General features: G+C 41.0%; 1 protein-coding gene across 2 annotated transcripts in view; it reads left to right on the top strand.

Annotated features, from left to right (window-relative positions):
* The window catches only part of DNAJC5G (DnaJ heat shock protein family (Hsp40) member C5 gamma), a 564,813-nt gene that overhangs the window by 410,833 nt on the left and 130,639 nt on the right, over positions 1-23,341 (top strand). The window contains exon 5 of one of the 2 annotated variants that reach the window (XM_044075465.1): positions 21,250-21,330. The exons of the other annotated variant lie outside the window; for it this stretch is intronic. Coding sequence (XP_043931400.1) covers positions 21,250-21,326 — 77 coding nt within the window. The 3' untranslated portion in view covers positions 21,327-21,330. The remainder of the gene's footprint in view (positions 1-21,249; positions 21,331-23,341) is intronic. 2 annotated transcript variants of the gene reach the window in all.

Below are 23,341 nucleotides of genomic sequence, written 5' to 3'. Positions count from 1 at the left end.
ATCAGTGTTCCTTTTGATGGATCTTCCTTTTTTGGGCCCACCATTAAAGCGACCCTTTCCCATAGTAAACAAGATGGAAAGACGTTATCTGCTGTAGGAATCTGTTTTTCTACTGTGCAGAGATCTTTCTTAAGAAATTAGTGCAGTGGTAATAAAAAAAAATGCGGTTTCATAAATCTCAAGGGTCTTTTCAAGATTCATGCAGAGATTTTTCTCCCAGAAGCAGAGGGGGGAATAATTATAATAATGATATAATAATGGAAGACACCACCCATGCGGCAGAGCGGATCCGCAGAATTAAGGGTCTTGAGATTCTTTCTCAGACAGATCCTTCAGGTGTACCTGAAAGGTTGCCTGACTGTTCTTCTTTGAAGACCGTCTGGGAATGTTTGTCTTTGCACCCAGAAGCCTGGGCAGCCATCACAAAAGACACATGGGTGCAAAGAATTGTATCCAGAGGATATTTTCTTGCCCTTTTATAAAATCCACCATGGATAAGAAAGTCTCCCCAATGGTCCACCCAGTCAGCGGGAGCAAGCAGCTCTAGAAATCCAAAAGCTGCTAGACAAAAAAGTTATCCAAAAGGTCCCACCAGACCAAAGAGGACATGTTTTTTACTCAAGGTTTTCTTTAGTGCCATAGCTATCCTGGATCTCAGTTATCTAAACAGATGAATAAAGAACTCAAAATTCTGGATGGTCACAGTTTAGTCCATTCTACCGTTGCTCCAGAAAGGCGACTGGATGTGCTCTGTAGATCTGAAGGATGTGTACTATCACATAAAAATTAACAGAACTAAATGATGTTCATCGTGTTACCCTGCTGCAGTCATCACACTTGGGTTATCCTGCCGTCAGGCGGTCCCGCAGTCGGCCCGAATTCCAAAGTCTTGGTCCGGCGTAGGTTGCTGTCGCTTCTTCCCTGACGTCAGTGCGCCAGGGGTATATAAGAGGCATCCAACGCCATTTTCTTCAGTTTTCCTTGCCCCAGATGTCAGGTGCCCCCAATAGGTAGGCAAAATATATATATATATATATATATATATCTATATAAAAATAAAATAATACCCTTAGGCACAAGCAAATACACCACAGAGGTAGCATAGGATAGAGTGGTAGAGATAAGGTCAGCTAGTTCAGAGGGGATGGAGGGAGGGTAACCTGGACTGCAGCAGGGTGAACACCCCTTGATGAGTGGATGGGAAGCAGAAAGTTTACCCCGGGGATCACTGGATAGAGGCACAGGCAACTAATCTAAGGGGGTGGTGAAAGCCAACACATTCTGGCTAGGCTTATAAATGCCTTCAGGCAGATAGGCTAGTACTTACCTATGAATCTATAAGAAACAGCTGAGTTGACATAGTGGTATGTTTCTCTGACTGTAATGCACAGCGTCCTGAGTTCAAGACTTGGCAGTAAAATGCATGGTGATAACGCAGCATTTTATTCTAGCAACTTTCCAAGATTATACAAGCAATGTTTAAAATGTGTCCCTTGTTTTTGGGCTTTTGTTCCCCCCTCCCCAATAAATTTTGGCTTTTTCCAGATTACTTGTGCTTCAAAAGTTGAGTGTCGAGTGGATTTTACAAGGAGCGGAGAGCTTGAAAAGAAGTTTAGTGCTGCTTATGTTGAGTCTGCTTGCATTGTTAATAGCACAACATGTAGTGTTCTTGCTTTTGATGCAGAAGGCTGTGGGTTCTACTCCCATAGTATATAGATGCATTGCTGATAGAGTACTGTGTTGTACTTTTAAAGGGGGTTGATGCTGCAGTCCTGAGAATGTCCTCTTTGGTGGAGATACCTAGTAATGATGAACCTATTATCAGTGTGCCATCCGTTCCCTATTGCAATATTACTAGCTTGTCATTTTTTAATATAGCATAGGCAATTTATTTCTCAAGGCCAACAGGCACTTTATTTGTAGATGAAACAATGAAATATAAAGTTGTTTGCTAGCAGCAACCTCATCATTAGTTACAGATCTCTATAATGTGGAATTATTTAGATGACTTGCTTCTGCAGAGATTGTGCATATTTTACTGATACTAGTGGATTGTAGAAGTTTGAGTAGACTTTTATGATGGAAATGTTCTAAATTGGGCAGTTTTGTCATTATGATGCATGCATTTTGATTCATTGTTTACTGGAAAAATGTTCAAAACAAATTTAAAACACCCTCTAACAACTGTACTGTATTATACAAGGAATATAATTTAATACAATCAGGAAGGTGTACCACAGAGCACATGTATGTTTTCTGTGCAAGGGGCCTATGATTTGAAAACAGCCCAAAGTTGATCTTTATCTGCCACTGGCCAGATGAATTTTCTTTGAATGTGGGTTTCAATGCTCTTTCAATGAATGTGAGTTTCAAGGGCAGAGAAGTTTTAATGCTAAGTCTATTTTCATTGTGAGAATGCATTGCTTTGTTTAGCAGATGCCTATTAGTGTTTGTGCTGTAAAATGTAAATTAAAACTTTTAAATGAAATTCAAATCATCGTAGAAGTAAAGCAGTATGCACATTACAGTGTTTATGGTAAATGGGGCGAAATAGCCAAGTAATGGGACATTGGAATAGCTGCAGGGGGGAGGCCCCATTCGACCATGATTTTGTGAGGGGGGGGAGGCAGCAAACTCAGACAGCTGTGACTGAACTGTACCTCTTAACTGTCCAGATTTTTGCCGAATGAATACATTTTTGCTTCTTATTTTTGGTTTGTTCCTCATAAAATTTGTGGTTTTCTGGCAAATCATTTAGGAATGAAGTCACTAAATAATGACAGACATTGAGTTTCAGACTTCATACTCTTCAGAAAAATGCATGCTAAAGCAAGACCTGTTATTCTGTCAACTGTCTATACAAGAGCAATTTTTAGTACTGTTTGTATGTACCCCCGATATATTTGGCCTTGTCTAGATTTCCTGCATTAAGAGGTTGAAATGTACGGGCAAATAAATCGCTTTATAGAATTAGGTATATCCAAATCTCTCAGCTGTCCCCGATTTTGGTTCAAAATCTTGCTCTCTCCCTAATAATCTCTCTGCAAAATGGCAAATTTGGAAGAAAACATGGAGAGTTTGCAATTAATAAATTATTGTAATGATCAGAGTTGTAGATTACTTTTAATTTCAGAAATGCATGTAGATTCTCTTATTTTGTCAACTGCTCAAGTTAACAGTACTAATATTAAAAATGTGTCCCTTCTTTTTGACACATTCCCAGCTGTAGTGTGTGGCTGTTTTATATTTTTGCATCACATTTTTGGTCCATTTTTCATAAAATTGTGGTTTTCTGGCAAATTAGTGGAAATTCATTAAAGATTGAAGTTAGAAAATAATGACAGACATTTGAGTTTCAGATTTCATACCCTTCAGAAAATTCATACTAATGCAAGACCTACTATTCTATTATCTTTCTAAGTTTATAAGAGCAATATTTAAAAATTGTCCTTATTTTTGGGCCTTTGTCCCACTTCTGTTTATGGCTTTGTCCAGATTTCTTGCTCTGAGGCTGAGAGGAATGACAAGTTATGACAAATGTGCCAGGGCCATCACCGTCAGCCAGAGACATTTCAAATTGTGACATACTTGTTGCACCCCACAAAGTGACTCTGGATGTGTCCAAGCAAGGCAAGGTGCAGTTATAGGTTCATAGATTAGTACTAAGCTAACTGCCCTTGCAAGCCATTTTAAGCCTAGCCAGTTATCCCTCGTGAAACTCAAACCCTGCACCTTGTGTTTATAAGGCAAACACCTTAACCATTAGGCCACAGTGTAAGTGTGCAGAGTATTCCCCCATCCAAGGTAGACACAAGTAGTACAGTGATTTTTCGTCTGTTCTTGATTTTGCAGAATGTTTCGGTTGTTTGTCAAAATTTTATACTGTTGATTTATGCTTCTTATTCAGAAACTGCATGTTGTTGCAGTGCCTGTTGCTCTGTGTTTAAGTAGCAATGATTTAATGACCATCAGGTAAGCTTGTCTGAGGCTGTAAGATGCAAGGAAACTTTAATAAGCATACTGTTAAAGAATTACCATCATTGAAAGCCTTTTTGTTGTTGCCATGCAGAGAATATTTACATAACTAGATAGAGTATAAGCCTTGCGTATTGAAATGCATATGACAGTATTTGTAGGACAGGATTGCAGTATTTTCAGAAGCTCATTACATTTGTTGGAGACTTGCAGTCATCTTTGCAGGTTTGTCCGTAAACTAAACAGAATGCCAATCTATTGTGTGGTCCATAACCTGTGCAGTAATCCTTTAAGCAATTTATCTTGAGCTAGTTTCTTGTTTGCTGTTCATTTTTTACTTTGATCATGTTTTCCCCATGAAACAAGTAGATAGTTGTTGTCAGGCAGCAGGTCTAAGAAACATTTTTACAAGTGGGGGTATCACAGAGATTTCTGCTTTCAGCATGTTACGTAGTACTTTTATAATGCTGAATATAAATTATAATTAGAACTGCAGTGCAAGGAGAATTTATTTGAGTTGAGTGCTGGTTTGTTTTTTTATGCTTGATTTTGACACTGGCATTCCAGTAATGTATTTAAAAGTTAATTTATTTTTTCATGGCTTGCAACCTTTTTGTTTCCATCTAGATATTAAGTAAGCTGGCATGTAATGGCATTCCAGTAATGTATTTAAAAGGTAATTTATTTTTTCATGCCTCGTAGCATTTTTGTTTCCATCTAGAAGTAAGCTGTCATGTAGCCAATACATGGAAATATTTTTTTCTTCTACACTTCATTTTGTCTTGATTGGACTCTCATAATGATGGTTTGGCATCCAGGGCATGTATTTAATTGAAGTCCCAGTTTTTGGGGTTTTGAGCATAGCTCTGTCCCTTTCTAGTTGGCCACACCCATTCAGCTGTCTCCTGCAGCCTCCTTTTAATTTGAAGTTACCAGCCGCCATTGCTGAACAGTGAGGTTTTCCTAGACATAGTCCACAAATTATGTTTCCTGTTGATAGGCTTGTTTGTTTCTGTCTACTAGAAACAGTTACTTTGCTTTTGCTCCAGGGCTCCTTGTCTTTGGGCATGGAGAATGGATACCATGTCCTTCCCTTGGAAAGGGGTTTCCTTTATGCCTTTCTTCCTTTCTGCTTCTCCCAATGTTTTTGTTAAAAATCCAGAGACAAACCAAAGATCTTATGGGGGTGACTCCCTTTTGACCAAGACAATGTTGGTTCCCCCTTCTTTACCACCTAGCTGGAGGTCATCACCACAAGTTACCGAACAGAATGGACTTGCTTAGGCAGCACAAGGGCTTAATTCTTCACCCTAAACTGTGATCTCTAAGTTTAACACTATGGATGATAGTATTCTGAACTCTTTCGGACATCAGTTTTCTTAATGTCATGTTTCTTCTGTTCAGGTTCTTCTGAAGGCAAAACAGTCTACTATGAGGAAATCTTAATATATCTAAATGGAAAAGATTTTTTCAATTTGGTGTCATGCTCATGAACAGGACCCTGTAGAAGCAGGAATTCCCACTATCTTCATTTTTGTGAGCCATTAAAAGCTGATCTGGCATATTGCTTGATCAAGGCACACCTTTCAGCCATTTCTGCATGCTTTCCTACAGAGACTCATCTCCTGTCCAGGCTAGCAGTAAAACAGCTTCTAAAATGTGTATTTCACCTAAAATCACCTAGGAAAGCTGTTCCGCCTTCTTGGAACCTCAGCATTGTTAGTGAAAAAAATTGCTTCCCTATTTTGAACTAGCAGCTTCTGTCTCTGTCAAATTCTGTACTTGGAAAACCATAGTTCTAGCAGTCCTTACTTCAGCTAGACGAATCTCTGAACTCCAAGCCCTGTAGGCAAGCCAAGCTGGATAACCTAGTTTTAAAACAAACTGTTGCCAACTGGATTTCTAAATCCATTTAATTTTGTTATATTTCCCAGGAAAAAAAAATTACTTTCATCAGTAAAAACACACAGTACCAGAGCAGTGGCCTCATCTGGAGCCTTTTACAAGGGGTAGATTATTGAGCCAACCTAGAATCAGCTACTTGGTCTTCTGTACATACCTTTACCACATATTACAGGATAGATGCTTTCTCAAGGTCAAGAGCTGCCTTTGCCAAGGTCAGTCCTCCCTGAACTGGTAGACGGCTCTCCTGTGTCGCATCCAGCTACCCTCAGTTCTCTCTAAACTTTGGGAATCACCAACAGTTTGGAATGCTACAACAGTGGTCTAAGGAAGGACATAGTACAGTTGTGTAAGAATGTACCATAACAGTAAACTATCTACTGATCACTGCTGCAATATTCATTCCCACACTGTCTTCCCCTTAATCTATCTTTTCTTACCTCTTCTCTTGGACTGAGATGGAGCAATTTTCTGCCCTTCTCCTGTCCTGACTGACCATTATTTTCTAGTACCCTCAGGTGTCTACAGGCTTTCTGGCTTTGAGATGGTCTGAGATTTTGAGCTCATATATCTGCTTATGTTCCCTTACTCCTGCAGGCTTAGATCATACATTGGAAGTATGGCTAAATAGAGGGTTTTGGCTTTGGTAGTCCGGCTGGACATCCAGGTTATTTGTGGAGAAAACACAACAGTTTGGAATACTGTAGCTGTGGTCAGTAGGACATCTACTGTTATGGTAAGTTCTTACACAACTGTACTTTTCAAGTTCTTGCCAGACTACACGAGGAAAATACAGTAATTTTTCATATCAGTCTAGACTCTGCATCGACACCCTTTATCCTTTCAGATTCCAGTATTGCGATTTGTATAGAGGGAGATCAAATGGCAGGTTGACCAGATAAATTGAAATCCAGGTCTTCCGTTCCCCCTTCTGACCTCCCTCCAGTCAGTCATCACAGATGCTTCAGACCTGGTGTGGGGAACATGTTCTTCATGTTTCACTGCTGCAGTCATCACACTCGGGTTATCCTTCCAGGGGTAGCCCTCAGTCGGCCGAAATACCAGAGGCTTAGTATTTTTGCATCGGTTGTTGTCACTTCAGTACTGACGTCAGGTCATCAGAGGTATAAAAACAGGCAGCCGACGTCATTACATCAGTCTTTCTTGCCAAGGAGCCCGAAGCAAAAGCAGTTCGCATGAGTGCCGGTCGGCCGCTACCCGAGTTTTCGTTTCCGAAATTGAATCATCTTGAAGTCTTCTAAAGCTAAGTACCCTGTCGGAGATCCTTTTTTCATGCTCTACCGATGTCAGAAAAAGTTAACAATTGTCTCGCCTGTGGAAAGCAAACACCTCACCGAGATTTCCATTCTTATTGCGTCACCTATTTAAGCCCAGACTACGACGTACCTCGCTGTCGGTTTTGTACTTTTTTCAACGCCCCAACTATTCATCGTCGGGCCCTTACTGTAGCTGAATACGTTCGTTCTCAATCTCCATATTCCAAAATGGCTTCAGTAAGTCATCCGACTAGCGATCTTCCGAAAAAACATTAGGATAAAGACAGAGACAGACCACACAGGTCCAAGATTACTGACGATGCTTCCGTTAAGCTAGTCGCCAGTTCGCCGGTACTCAGTGAGGTGCTTTCGCAGCCCCTGATGCCTGCTTCAGTGGATTCGCAGGCCACTAAAGAGACCCGTTCGGAGTCTGGTATGCCACGAGACTCTTCTTTGACTATGGAACCTGCGGATGTCTCTACCTTGGATGGATCCAGAGCCGCTGTGCAGGCACCAGCTTTTGAGGAAGCTCTTCGTACTACCAATATTTCACACAAACTGACGACCTCTTTTGCGTCTTCAGTTCTTTGTAAAACTACAGAGTTTCTAAGGCCAATAGTCCGAAAAAAACGACTACCCAGTCTCAAGCGCCTGCTTTCTTACCTCAATCTCAAATGCTTAAAATGGCAGAAGACCTGATCATGCTGATTAGGGGAAGCCAGCCTTCCCCTGCTAAAAGAAAAAGAGACTTGTCCCCATAAGCTTTATCTGACCAAGAGTCCGACGACTCTGAGGTTTCTGATTTTGAAGACATGCCCTTATCTGCCTATGAGGATTCAGATGCAGAGGAATCCATTCTTTCTGCCTCCCCTGCAGAGGATTTTTCTTTTGGTGAAACCCTGCATACTTTGAGAGAGCATTTCCATTGGGAATGCCAGGATTATCCTCAGTCCAAAAAAAGAGACTCAGAGAATTTTTAGATCTACCACAGCGCAGACCCTTAGCTATCTCTTCTGTTCTGGATGTTGTAGATGATATCTTTATGGAATCCAGGCTAACTCTTGATACTTTACCCCTGCTCCAAGGAAACCTGACAGGTACTACAGAGTCCCTGACTCTCGCAAATTTCTCTTCAAAAATCCTACTGCTGACCCAGAGGTCATCTCCCAAGGACCCAAAGGAATAAGTGCAACTACAGCTAAGAATCCCACACCCATGGACAAGGATTCCCGAGCTTTAGACAGATGGGGTAAAAAAGTATGCAACTCTCGCCATTAGAGAATTAAATTGTCCGTTCCACATGCTGAAATACCAGCAACATACTATGGAACTCATTAAGCAAAAGTTATCTACTTTTCCTGATTATGCAGAAAATAAAGAATTACGGGAGCTTATGCATTCTGCAAGCCAAGTCAGAAAGCATACCCTGCAATGTGGGATTGACGCCCTAGAAGCATCTTGCAGGGCAGTAGTCACAGGTTCTATACTTAGAAGACATGCCTGGCTTAAGGAGCAGACCTTACCAGACCATGTTAAATCAAAATTATTGGGCACTCCTCTCAACAAGGACAATCTGTTTGGCACCAAAGCAGAAGAGGTTTTAAAAAAGATGGAAGAAAAGGCTAAGTCTATGCAGACAGTCAAAGATTTTTTGCAAGTGCAGCCTCCAAGATTTAGTAGGCATTGCCCCTCAAAACATTGGTCCTTTCCAGCACCCTCAAGGACATCTCAAACTAGACCCAGGTGAAACAGACCCCCCCCCCGATTACAGTCTCAGGGTATGCAGAGATCCAAGCAGTGGAGTATCTCCACTTCTAAAGCAGGGAGTGCTAAGCCCCCCTCTTATGGAAAGAATTCACAGTGGCTTCTCAACTCCACCCCTCACCTCTGCCCAGTTGCTTGTGCCCCTAGGAGGAAAAATTTCCCACCATGCAAAAAACTGGACCTCCATCAACGATCGATGGGTCCTCAACATAGTATCCCAGGGGTACAAATTTTATTTCCACACGCTGCCAACTCCAAAAGGGTTCCCAGATCTTCCTCCAAACCAGTGGGCAGAGGCACAAAACCAAGTTCAGTCCCTGCTTTCCATAAGGGCAATTCAGCCTGTTCCTGCAGAACAGATAGGCCAAGGTTTTTATTCCAGACTTTTCCTGGTACTCAGAAAAGAGGGCACCTGGCGCCCAATCTTAGATCTAGCCCTTTCGAAACACCTTCCTGGTGGTACCAAAATTCAAAATGCTTACCCTACAGCAGCTTCTCCCTATGCTGTCCAAAGATGCCTGGTTAGCCACCCTAGATCTAAAGGAGACCTATCTGTACATCCCAGTAAAGGACTCCTGCAGGAAATATCTATGTTTCAGGGCAGGATGTATGCATTATCAGTTCTCTGCACTTCCCTTTGGCTTATCCACTGCTCCCAGAGTTTTCACAAAATACCTGGCTTCAGCCATTGCCTATTGCAGACAGAGAAGAAATCAAATTTATCCCTACTCGGACAATTGCCTAATTCAGGCAGACAGTCAGGAAAAGTTGTTGCAGCACCTGACATTTGCTAAGGACCTTCTAACCTCCCTGGGGGGTACACTATCAACAAAAAGAAATCCAAACTAATCCCCATTCAAAAAATTGTATTCCTGGGAGCAAGCTTGGACGCAGCATCCCAGATGGCATTCCTTACTCCAGAAAAGCAAGCCTGTCTGATAGGCTACTTCACTCAGATGGCCACCAGAACCCAGCCATCTGAAAGGAAAATCCTGCAGGCTCTAGAGTTCATGGCCTCCTGCATTCTACTAATTCCATATGTCAGACTGCATATGAGGAAACTTCAATGGTACTTAAAAAGTCTTTAGTGCCAACATTCTCAGGACCTGGAAACAATCACACCTATGATACCTTGTCTAAGGAAAGAGTTCCTTTGGTGGGCAGCAGCATGCAACCACAACAAGGGGCTTCCCTTTACACAACCCCACGCTGCCCAGACCCTAACCACAGATGCATCAGATTATGCCGGGGGTGCATTCAGGGCCACTGGAGCCCAAATAAAATTCATCTGCACATAAACCAAAAAGAGATGCTAGCTGTTCAGCATGCTCTGACAGCTTTCAGATCCCTACTCTCACCAGGGCCCTTACTAATCAAAACCGACAACACCACAGTGATGTGGTACGTAAACAAGCAGGGGGAACCCACTCTTACCCACTCTGCAGGCTAGCCATGACCCTGTGGAACACGGCCTTAGCCATGCACATTCGCCTGCGAGCTCAGTTCCTGCCAGGCAACCAAAACACTCTGGCAGACAACTTAAGCAGAAATCTCCTAGACCTGCACGGGTGGCAATTAAACCACACCACCTTCAGCCTTGTGCTCCAGAAATGGGGTACTCCGAAGGTGGACCTATTTGCCTCCCCCTACAGCCACCAGCTCAGCAAATTCTGCACCATGGTACCTCACAGCAAGGCCTGGAAAGTGGATGCCCTATCCTTCCAGTGGGCAAACCTCTCAATCTATGCATTTCCCCCTCTGCCTCTTCTTACAAAAGTATTACTTAATATAAGGGAGGAAAGACCAAGGGCAATCAGGCCATGCCAACATTGGTACCCACTACTGTGCAGTCTATCACCATTACCTCCATGGCACCTAGCCCAAATCCTACTCTCCTGACTCAGCAGGAGGGACAGTTCTTGCATCCACAGTTGCAGACCCTGAACCTTGCAGCCTGGCTTATCCATTGACTTCTCCTCCAGTGGCCAGCCTAGGCAAGCAGGGACTGAATGTCATACATATAGCCAGACGACCCAGTACAAGGAAATCCTATGATAAGTGGAAAAGGTATTGTTCCTGGATTCACACTAAAGGAGCGGATACAGCACAGCCCTCCTTGCCTCTTATCCTGGATTGCCTAGTAGGCATACTTCACAGAGGCCTCTCCTCCTCCTCCGTTAAGATCCATGCCTCTGCCATCTCTGCTCATTACAGCATTGAGCCACCTCTCTTCTCTCACCCTCTCATCAAGCAATTCCTGAGAGGGGCTAACAACGTAAGGCCACCAAGAAGAGTCCCCACCCCTGCTTGGGACCTTAAGTTTGTGTTGGAAAAGCTCATGCTGCAGCTTCAGCAGAGTTAAAATTCCTCTCTTGGAAAACAGCCTTGCTTCTGGCCATCACTTCAGCTAAAAGAGTGTCTGAGCTACAAGCACTTATGGCTGTGGAGCCCTTCATTATTTTTCATGCTGACAAGGTCTCCCTCCGGACTAACCCAACTTTCATGCCTAAAGTGGTGTCCAGTGTATCTCTTAACCAATCTGTCCATTTACCCACCTTCTTCCCTAATCCTCAAAATAAGGGGGAAAGGATCCTGCACTCTTTAGATGTGCACAGACAGCTCAGATTCTACCTTGATAGGACTAAGCCCTTTAGCAAATCTGACCATTTACTAGTCAGCTTTGCACCAGGGGCAGAGGGCAAGCCCATATCAAAACAAACAATCTCCAAATGGATAGAACACTCTATCCATTTCTGTTACAAACACCATGGGTAACCACCCCTTCAGGGAGTGGGAACACATTCCACTAGGGCAAGTTCAACCTCTACAGCCTTTCTCAGAGGAGTCCCTACCAGGGACATTCTGGAAGCTGCTACTTGGAGTTCTGTTCATACTTTCACCAAGCATTACCACCTGCCTATCTTTTCCAAATCCAGGGCGGGCTTTGCAACAGCCGTCCTGCAGGGCATCCAGCCCAACTCTTCTTGACTGCCTCCACCCGTTCCTCAGCTTTGGGAATCAACCCAAGTGTGATGACTGCAACAGTGAAACACGAAAAACATAGTACAGTTGTGTACACTTACCATAAATGTAGATGTTCGAGTGTATTCACTGTTGCAGTCCTGGTTTCCCATCCTCCAGCCCCCTTGTATCTCTCTCTCTCTTTCTCACTCCTTACAGGGCTATTGGTATTTACTTTTTACTGGTAGGGGTTTTCCACCATAACTTAGCCCCCTGTTTGGGGGCTCCTGACATTTGGGGCAAGAAAAACTGATGTAATTGCATTGGCTGCCTGTTTTTATACCTCTGACGACCTGACGCCAGTACTGAAGCGACAGCAACCAATGCAGAAATATTAAGCCTCTGGTATTCGGGCCGACTGAGGGCTACCCCTGGCAGGATATCCCAAGTGTGATGACAACAGTGAATACACTCAAACAGCTACAGTTATGGTAAGTGTACACAACTGTACTTTTCAAAAGGGATAAAATTATAAGCTCTATAGGATCCTGTAGACAGGCAAAAGCATGTAAATATTGGAGAGATGATGTTAGATATCACTGCTTTAAAGGCCTTGAATCATATCTGGTCTCCAGGACCTCCGCAGGTGTGCACAAGACAACACCACAGTCATGTGATGTATAAATGGGGGGGGGGGGCTGTACCAGATCATACCCCCCCTTGCAGACTTGTTATGATAGCTTGTGAGATAGCAACTCAGATCAGTTTGGCTCTGTAGGCTTCATGTATTGTCAGATCAAAGCCTAGTTGCAAAAAAGCTCAGCAGGAACAGGACAAGACCCCCACGAATGGAAATTTCATCCTGGGTTCTTCCAAGAATTAAGAGCCTGTCTGTAGATAGGTATTTTCGGTGACTGCCATTTCAGTGAAGTTGCTTTGCTGAAAGCACATGTTCTTCGTGTTTCATTGTTGCAGTCATCACATTTGGGTGCCATTTCAGTGAAGTTGCTTTGCCGAAAGCACTTTTACTGACGGTGGAGAATTCCCTTTCTCTGCTGTTGTGCGACACCTGAATTAAGTATATTTAGGTTCAGAGGGTATCCCTCCACATGGGGAGTGCAGCAGGGCTCTTCTCCCTGCAAAAAAGATTTATTTTGAGTTTAACTGAAAGTGCTTTTGCTGAAACATTTTCAGAGCTTTTGTTGTAAGGGAAAAAGGTGCTGATTTTATAGACATGATTCCCAAAAATTGATCCAAGTGTTGGGAACACCTCAAGTAGATGTGTTTGCCTCAATTTGGAACAGACTGAATTTTCTTGCACAAGACTGGGTGAGTTTGATACACTTCAGCTTCAAAATTCTTCAACTAACTGCCTAGATGATAAAATCTGGTTACCTTTTGGACACCAATTTTTGAGGACATGCAGCAAGTACTAAAGGATCCGAGAAAACCTACTACTAGAAAATCGTATAGGTGCAGGTGGAAAAAATGTTCCAGTTGGTTGCCAGTTAAAGAACCAAAGTCTGTTCTGGTACAGTGCTTCTTGTTCTTGAGTATTTATGTTAGTTACTGTCCAATGGCCTCTTGTATTCCTCTGTTAGGGTATGGTCATTTCTGTTTGTCTGCCCTTGTATAGCCATCCTTAATAATGCCCAAGTTAAATAGTTTTGAAAGGGGTGTTGCATATTCATCCACTTAGAAAACAAGTTGCTTCTCCCTGGGATCTGAGCTTTGTGCTTGAAAAGCTTACTCTTGTCTCCATTTGAAGCAGCTCGTGGGGCTGAACTTGAGGTTCTTAACTTGGAAGACTGTTTTACCAATTGTTCTGACATCTAATAGAACATCCAAATTGCAGGCTTTTATAGTGATCCACACTATGTTGTTTCCCACAGAGACAGGGTTTATGACCAGATCCTACCTTTGTGCCTAAAGCAGTCTCTGAATTTGCTTTAAGCCAGACTATTAATCACCCAGTTTTCTTTCTTGATCTAAAGAAAGTATCCTTCACACTGTGAATGTCCACAGGCAGCTGTAATACTACCTAGACAACACTTTAACCTTCAGAAAAGTTGTTCAGCTGTTTGCCCTTTCCTGTTGCCTTCACATGAGACAGTGAGTTTCAAAACAAACAATTTCATGCTTTTGCCTTTTGTTATACTCACTATAATAAGCCACTTCCATGCAGGATTACAGCCCATTTCATAAGTGTTTTGGTTTCCGTGGCTTTCTGGAAGGGGGTGTATTCTAGATGTTTTCTAGAGACAGCAACATGACCCTCTGTACACAGTTTACAAAGCACTGCAAACTAGATTCCTTCTTCAGATTAGGCTTTGCTAGAACCATTCTCCAGGGGCTCCTGGAGTCTTAATTTATTGATCTCCTCCAGTTTTGTCTTTTTCTTCCCTAAGCTATGATGATTTACCTATATAACTTGTGTTACTGCAACAGGAATCTGTATTTGAACATAGAAAATCTACTGTGATGCAACTGTACTATTATACCATGACCACCCCATTAATATTCCAAAACGTGCACGCTGATTGGCCAGCGTGCACGTTGTAAATCGACTTATACTAATGGAAAAAGGTCCGGTCGCCCTGACTTTTTCCATTAGTATAAGTCTTTTTTAAAACACTGTCTCACTATGTTAAACTCCTTTAACATAGCGACACAGTGTGTAAAAAGCAACGGAGATCTCCGTTGCTTTTTTTAAAGCTGTCTCGCTATGTTAAACTCCTTTAACATAGCGACACAGTGTGTAAAAAGCAACGGAGATCTTGCTTTCTCCGTTGCTTTTTTTTTTAAACCTGTCTCGCTATTTTAAATGGGTTTAACATAGCGAGACTGCTTTAAAATAAGCAACGGAGATCTCCGTTGCTTATTTTAAAGCTGTCACTCTATGTTAAACCCATTTAACATAGCAAAACCATTTGTAAAAAGCAACGGAGATCTTGCTTTCTCCATTGCTTTTTTCAAAACTGTCTCGCTATGTTAAATGGGTTTAACATAGTGAGACAGCTTTAAAATAAGCAACGGAGATTCTCCGTTGCTTTTTTTAAAGCTGTCTCGCTATGTTAAACCCATTTAACATAGCGAAACAGTTAAAAGCAATGGAGATCTTGCTTTCTCCGTTGCTTTTGCCCACCGCTCTGATGTACTGTGTAGGCATGCGCAGTATATTTCCACGGAATACCAGACAGCTGCGGAAGGGCAGCAAGGAGACATTATACAATGCCATTATTTAAGAAAAGTATTTTTTTTCTTAAATAATGTCATTAATATAATAACACGCCTGGGTGTGGGTAATGCTGGATTTACCCATGGTTGGCTTTGTTTGGTCCCTCGGGCTAAGCCCTCAGGACCAAACCACGCCAACCGTGTCTAAATCCAGCATTACCCACACCCAGGCATGGGTTATTGCTATAATAGATCACTGTTACACTGACCACATCTCCCCCATCCCTCTTTTCTTGCTTGTATTTTTTTTGTGTTGCCAGGGTGTGTATTTCTCAACTGTTTGTGTGTGGTTACTGTTTGATATATTTGCTAGCATGGTTCTTCAGGGATCTTGCTTTCATTTTGGGCAAAAATGCTACGAGACTTTTCGCTTTAGGAGTTCTGCCTGAGCTTCTGACAGTTGGAGAGTGTGAAATGTGCCATTAGCTTTGGAAACCTGGCCTGTTGCAGTGGTGTGAAATGTGCCATTAGCTTTGGAAACCTGGCCTGTTGCAGTGGTGTGAAATGTGCCATTAGCTTTGGAAACCTGGCCTGTTGCAGTGGTGTGAAATGTGCCATTAGCTTTGGAAACCTGGCCTGTTGCAGTGGTGGTAAGACCCATGTAACTTAGGCTAATGCAACAGTGATCTAGTGGAACATCTACTGTTGTGGTAAGTTTCAGTTACACAACTGTACTTTCTTGGGCCTTGGACTACAAAAGCAAGTGCAACCCTACCTGTACTGGAAGCAATCAAGAGCTTATGCAACTCAACCAGGTTCTCAGTTTCTCTCACAAAAGGATAACAAGATTTAATTTAATTTATTTATTTAGTTGGTATATTTATGATTTGATAAGTGAGTAGGTGAGCTAGTCTGTTGACCGTCTGAGCTATGACTCTGGTATAGTTGTACAGTATAATCATTTTACAGTAATTGTTATCGTAAGTTTAACAAAACACATTTTACTATTAATAAATGACATGCAGCTATACCATCTGAAACACACTAACACATTTGTATTAACATAATTTGATATACAATATAAATGAGGTATAACACATTCATGATGTGCATTAATTGCAGCTAGAAGCTGTCACAATTAGCCAGTGTCACAAAAACAGTTGCACCTAGATTCTTTTTGTGAGTGCTGTTTACTTTTTTTTAATGGTTTTAATTTTTTATATCTTATGGTAGACAGTTCCATATAGCTGGTCTTACTTTGGATAGAACATTTTCTTCTGTGGCTAATTTGAATCTAGGTATGACCAAAGTGATTGCATTTTCTTGGCTGTTCCGGAAAAAGTTGTTTTGATCTCTAATCTGGAGTAATCTTTTTGTGCTGGGCAGTAACCTTGTATAAGAATTTTAAGTACGAGTGTTAAGCAAGTATCTGGCCCTGTGCATAACTGGCAGTGGCAGCAAGTGCACCTTTTCATACAAGATACAGTGGTGATGGCTTGCACCTGCCAGGGGAGCAAATCTGATTATTCTGTTTTTGAGCCTCTGCATTTGTTTTTTTCTTTTTTTTTCTGCAAAGCATAAGGTAAACAGAGGGAGGACATTTTCAATTTTAAGAATTTGGGCATCTTTGGCTAATGATATGCGCGCTTCTGGAGAGAGTAGGTGAGAGATTTCAAAAGTCAGATTGCTTAAAAGGCTAACGCAGTGCAGCTATTTTCTGGGATTACTGAATAAATCTTAAAACAAAATTACATCACTTTATGTCTATGTTGTGGGGTCAGAAACAAAAACACTGATTTAAAATAACTTAATGACTTAAAATAGCTAAAACAGATATGCAGATTATTGACTTGACAGAAGGAAGAACAGCTAAAAGAGATGAAGACTAAAACACATCATGAGAATTTCCAACCACTTAGCTCTTGGTCAGTTTCAGCCAGTTAACATCTAATTTATTTATTTATTATTTATTTATTTACCAGGATGTTCCACTGGGACGAATTGAGCCCATTTTCAGTGGAGGCCTGGAGAAAAAAGCTTCACATTAACAAGCATGTAAGTTGAAGAGCCACATGTGAATACACAAAGGTAAAAGCTCCACATTTACAAGCACATTCAATACAATGCAAGAGTCACAGTTGAATATGCAAAGGTAAACATGTCAGTATCATAAGCTTCATTTAACATAGTAAGTATACTAAGAACTTGTGAAGATAAGTTCTGCAGTAACATCAATAGTGATGTGGCAGTCAATGCAACATAGGTGTACGTGTAACTTAGGTTCATAGGTAGGTACTAGGCTATTGGCCCTAGAACCTGTATAACCCTAGCCAAAAAGTTTCCTGGTTTTCGCCACCCAAGAAAATTATTTTCATGTGCCCCTGTCGAGCAGTGCCACAGCAGTGATCCCCGGGGTGAATTTTCAATTTCCCATCCAGTCGTCAAGATTTTTCTTAGAGAGCCACTGAGGAACACTGCTTGACATGAACGGGCAGTTTGTTATGTGTGTGTGTGTGTGTGTGTGTGTGTGTATATATATATATGTATATATATATATATATATATATATATATATATGTATATAAGAGAGAGAGAAATCTCTTAACTACACACATTTTGGAATTATACTTGTTAGTAATAAAGTTAAGCTCTGAGACATCTTTGCAAAGTATGCAAGAAGGCTGCTAGGATGAATGCATGCATGCTGACATTTATATTGGTTAGTGGGCAAATCCTTCAATGATGCCATATTGAAGAATAAAAGTTCTCCAGCAAGGTATTATGTACAGATATAATCTAGTCAAAAACAAGTCTGCCACTTCAGGGCAGCATAATAAACTGCCGTGAAGCATGGACATAAAAACCCCAAAGGGTTGACATTTTTTAACATTTGGTAAATTTGGTTTTGCTGTTTAGCAACTGTAAAAATAACAAAAAAAAAGCTGACTAAATATAAAGCAAGGCAAGTGGTTGTAATTGTTATGTTAAAGATAGAGATTCAGCTTGGAGGGTAGAGAAACAAAGAGCAAAATAATCAGGGCATAATTCTCAACTTTTGACCAAATTTTCAGGATAAGCCTAAGAATAGTTGAAAGACAGACGTGTATTTTTTGCACATTAAGAAGTAGTAACTTCTGGCTTCAATGATCCAGTGTAATCCTGGAAGTCAGGACAGAGCAAAATTTACAATTGAGAGGCATGGAGGGTGGGCTGATTAAAATGAGACATTGTTAAGGTACAGCAATTACACCCACGTTGACTATCTATATCTGTGTTAGTCTGTCTGTCTGTCTGTCTGTCTGTCTGTCTCTGCATCTGTGTGTGTGCGTGTGTGTGTCTGTGGAAATTAAATTCTTGGCCAAGTTATTTTAGATGTAAGATTCTTAGTCCAGAAACAGAAATATATGCCACAGCAAGTTTGAAACATTAGGAGGAGGAACTATTTTACATTAAAAATGTATGCACAAATAAAAAGAAATGCAAGGCAATACAGTAGCCCATTGTCTAAGTGCATAATTGCTTTCCAGGGTGGGCTTTACAGGGACTATTGGACCTAGGGGTGAAGAGGCCCCTCCGTCTGTAGCATCAGCCCTCAGAACACCCCTGGACAGTCTATTTTCCTTATACTGCCCACCTTGTTTGACATTATTACTTGTTTCTCCTAAGGAACCAAAAACATATGAAGACAATCTTCATATTCAGGTGACCTTGAAGACACTTCAGCCAGTCTTCTTAGGGGAACTTAATAGTTATGGTTTCATAAATGCCATCTGGATGATTTATTTTGTGAGTTTGCTGCTGAAGACAGTAGCAGAAAGCAGGAATTTTCATCACAGTGCATCAGCCCAGATCTATAGAAAATGAAAAAAAGTCTGGCTAATTTCCAGGGCATCTAAGGTATGAAGTTATTATACATATGCCAATCTTGTCCTTTCCCATTGGGAGAAGGCACATGTGTTTTGTGATAATGTTTGGAGAAAACAACTGTTTATGTATCTGCGTTTTGTAGATGACATATTTGTTTTATGGAAGGGGGCTAGTGAGGATCTGTGTATGTTCATTGATTATCTCCATACCACCACCACTTTCTTTAGATTCAGTGTGAAAACTTCAAGAGAAATCATTGATTTTCTTGATGTATGTCTGACACAAAATAAGGATGTTTTTTCTTCAAAACTGTTCAGGAAGGAGTGTTGGAGGAACACTTTGTTATCATACGACAGCATGCATCCAAGACATGCCTTTCCTAATGTGATACAAGGTCAATTGAGTAGAATCTCTATGATTAGCAAAGATAACACACAGTTCGAGGAGGAAGTTTGTCACCTTAGTGAATGTTTTTCTAATAGGGGCTATAGTGAGAAGATGGTTGGTGATATTATAGAGAAGAACAAACCCCTTAGGCAAAACAAATATAGACCATGGTTAAATCAACAACACAACGTAGAAGACAGATCAGCAGTCAAGGCTTCTAGATTTAATGGACATAAGGTGGCGCTTACCTACGGCAGTGATGCTGGAGGGATCTGTGACATTATACGGAATAATTGGAATATAATTACCAGTGATGAAGGTTTGAGAGAAATGGTGGGTGTTTGTCCATGGTTTATCTATAAGAGAAATAGGAATTTAAAAGACATGTTGTGTAAAGAAAGGAAGTTGCCCATATGTGTGAGATCTAAAGGCACATCGGGGACCATTCCATGTGGTTCTTGCAAGGCTTGTAGACTTATTAAAAAAGGGGTAGAATTTAGACATCCTATCAATGGAAAATTGTTCATGTTTAGGGGCAGGGCGACTTGTAGGACCACTGACGTAGTTTATATAGCAGAGTGCTCCTCGTGTCCAAGTTTTTATGTAGGGAAGACAAATCAAATGCTGAAAGTTAGAATTCTTCAGCATATGTCTAATATAAGGAACAAGGATGAACATAATGCTTTATATAGGCATGTCAGAGATCACCCTACACATAAATTTACTTTTAGGGCTATTGTTAATTTAAAGTTGACCCATAGGGGGGGTGATATTAAATTAAACACTGAGTTAGCTGAATCTAGATCGATCCTGGAGTTAACAGCACACAGGGATCCAGGGCTAAATGATGTTGTCCCCCTTAAGCACACACTTTGTAAAAGGCGGGTTTTTTACTGAATTTTGATTGGATATTGTGTTTTTTAAAAAGGAGTTTTTAATTGTAAAAATTTTATCTGATGAAGGGCAATCGCCCGAAAGCGCTAATATCGTACTATTTGTTCTGTGGAAATAAACTGTGTTTTACATCATCAGCAGTATCCAGCTACGTTATTTCGTGTATTTTGGATTGCATTATACGTATTGCTGGGTTTTGGCAGAGCAACGACCTTTGCTTCTTGGATTATTACTTGTTTCTCCTAAGGAACCAAAAACATATGAAGGCAATCTTCATATTCAGGTGACCTTGAAGACACTTCAGCCAGTCTTCTTAGGGGAACTTAATAGTTATGGTTTCATAAATGCCATCTGGATGATTTATTTTGTGAGTTTGCTGCTGAAGACAGTAGCAGAAAGCAGGAATTTTCATCACAGTGCATCAGCCCAGATCTATAGAAAATGAAAAAAGTCTGGCTAATTTCCAGGGCATCTAAGGTATGAAGTTATTTGCTGGGCACACACCTTGGATATCTTTAAAAGTAGATTGGTTTACATCATGGAAAATGAACAAAATTTGAGTAATGTGAAGTACAAGGCAGCCAAACAATGGAAATCCCTTCCTTAATGATTTTGATTATTGGCAGTGGACTCGGACTTGAACTTTGAGTTAGGTTAAAATGTTGCACATAAGGCATGCATTCTGCTCATTCGAATATATTTTAATGTTGCCTGTATTGTGAAGTTCAGGATCTTTTAGCCTGGGGAAGCTTTTTTTGTAGAAGACCTAGTATGCTGAGCTTATTATATCAGTGCATAATGGGGTTGGTTTTGTTTGCAGGGTAAGTAATGCCTTTAATCTGGGCCTTCACTTTGAATTTTGCATTATCCATCTGCTGAGCTTTTTTCTGTAAGTAGAGCAAGATATTTTAATTAACAAAAGAACTATTAAGGTAAGTTGTATGTTTCAAGTGATGTTTTGCAAAATAGAGAGTAAAATATAACCACTGTTCCAGGCAAGCATTCATACATTATTTTTCTGATTTTTCTTTGTTTCATTCACTAGGTGAAGGAGTTGTATGTGCCCAGCCAGCCCCTAGTACAGCCTTTGACAACACGAATGAAATGCAGCAACAGTCCTAATTCTGTAAGATCAAGGCTGGAGGCATTTCTTCTGGCTTAGCTTGCATCTGTGTGTGCTAGTCCTGTGCACATTGTAAACAACAGCAGTCCACACTCATCCATTAATCTGCTTGCTAATGCATACAATCCTTGCATGAATTAATGGGCTGCAGTGTCCCCTTGTTAGATGTATGGAGTTTGCAGTGCTCATTATATTTTTTGTTTGCCACCAGCATATTTGCAAAAACTTTTTAATGTCATATTTTCTGTTGCCATGTGCAAAACAGTATCTTGCTTTTTTGCAGTTGAAGTTTTGAATTATTCTGCATTTCCTTTGAAATAGCTCACTCTCAACTACTTCAGTCAGCATATGATTTCATAACATGCGGCTTTGCAAATCAGTGTGATATAACAAGCAGAACATTTTTGTTTTCTTGATGAAAAGACAGAGGAAACAAATGAGGCCTAAGTAGGTAAAAATCCTTTATGCTACACACATCTGGATGGATCTAGGACTATTGAGCGAAAGTTAAATAGTCCGAATCCACAATAACCGAATGCACTTTAATGAAAGAGCTCTCCCTCGTTAAAGTGCATTCGAAAAAAAAATCTTCTTTTATTCGGTGAACAGCACTTTCGGTTATGTGTGTTCAGTGATTTCTGCTTCGGCAGAAAGTGCCTTCGGGGATATGTACAGATCCCATCTGGATATGTCTGATAGTTCCTCAATGGATATTTGTTTGAATATTGTAGGATATGACTCTTTCACTGCTGCCTTTTAATTTTCAGGTATCTCTGTCAGCAGGGAACAGAGAATTCACTACCAAGTGTCAAATTTCAAAGCAGTTGCTGTATGTGAACTGTTGCATTTGATGGATGTCAGTGGCATCAGTAAGAATGCCATTTTCAGCGTATCAGCTGCAAGATGGTTGTGTCCTCTTCATTACTTTCTGTCCTAGGATGCACATTTGTGATATTGCTGTTTCAAGATGTTGCATTGTTTTCTTTCGTTGCTACTACAAACTTTTCAGTGTTACAGTGTCTTTTTGCTTGTTTGCATGTAAGTCATTGAGTTAGTTGATTTCGCCTCTGCAGAATAATTGCATCAGCTGCTGAATAGGGTGTCACCCTATGAGTTGCAGTCAGGAAAGGCTGTGAATTAGAGAAGCCCATTTGCACTTCAGCTTTCTATGGATGAGAACAGTTCTGTTTGCTGTCAAAACACTCCAGGGAATTTGGTGGTTGTCTTGAAATTTAGTTGAATAGCAACAGCAGCATATCCGTCATAAGCAAAAGTGTGTTTGTGTGTGGCGCATAGCTGTCAAATAATCAGGGACGTATTTCAACAGAATCAGGGACAATCAGGGACATTTTTAAAATATGAATACTGTTAACTTAATTACTATACATTTTGCGAAATAAAAGAAATCTATAACGTTTACTTACTGCCAAATCTAAATCCCTTAGAGCCACGCGCTCGAGGGACTTGAACCTCAGCACAGAAATAAATAGAACATGCTGGAAGGACAGATTCATAACCCAGAGGCTCCCTTCGCTCTGGAATAGAATTCCAATTCATGTTGGGCAGAGCACCTCACTGACTCTCTTCAAGAAGAATCTTGATGAGTGGATGGGGGATCGTAGGTTTGTCCCGGGGATTACTTCCGTGTCACTATTCGACAGAGGCACAGTAAACTAAACTTTAAAAAGGGCACAGTATACTCAAATCAAGGGGTGGCATAAGCCAAACACAGTCGGGCTAGGATTATAAATGCCCCAGGGCAGATAGCCTAGTATGAACCTATTATTTATTCAGTATAATTCACCACCTTTCCTCCAAGAGTCACCAGTTTTAGGAGGGATTAAGAGGGACAGAGCTAAATTTTGAAGTCTAAATCCAGGACATCCCTGGAAATCAGGGACAGTTGGGAGGTATGGTGGTGGGAAAAGATTTGGGACTGAATAGTGGGTACAGTACCCTTTAGCTACTGGCTGCAGGCTAGGTAAACTTACATGGCAGACAATCTTAGCTGCTT

This window comes from Protopterus annectens, chromosome 6.part1 (assembly GCF_019279795.1).
Source record: "Protopterus annectens isolate FY-2018-M chromosome 6.part1, PAN1.0, whole genome shotgun sequence".
NCBI classification, from domain to species: domain Eukaryota; kingdom Metazoa; phylum Chordata; order Ceratodontiformes; family Protopteridae; genus Protopterus; species Protopterus annectens.
The sequence above is the reverse complement of the archived record's forward strand: the minus strand, read 5'-3'. Positions and strand labels throughout refer to the sequence as shown.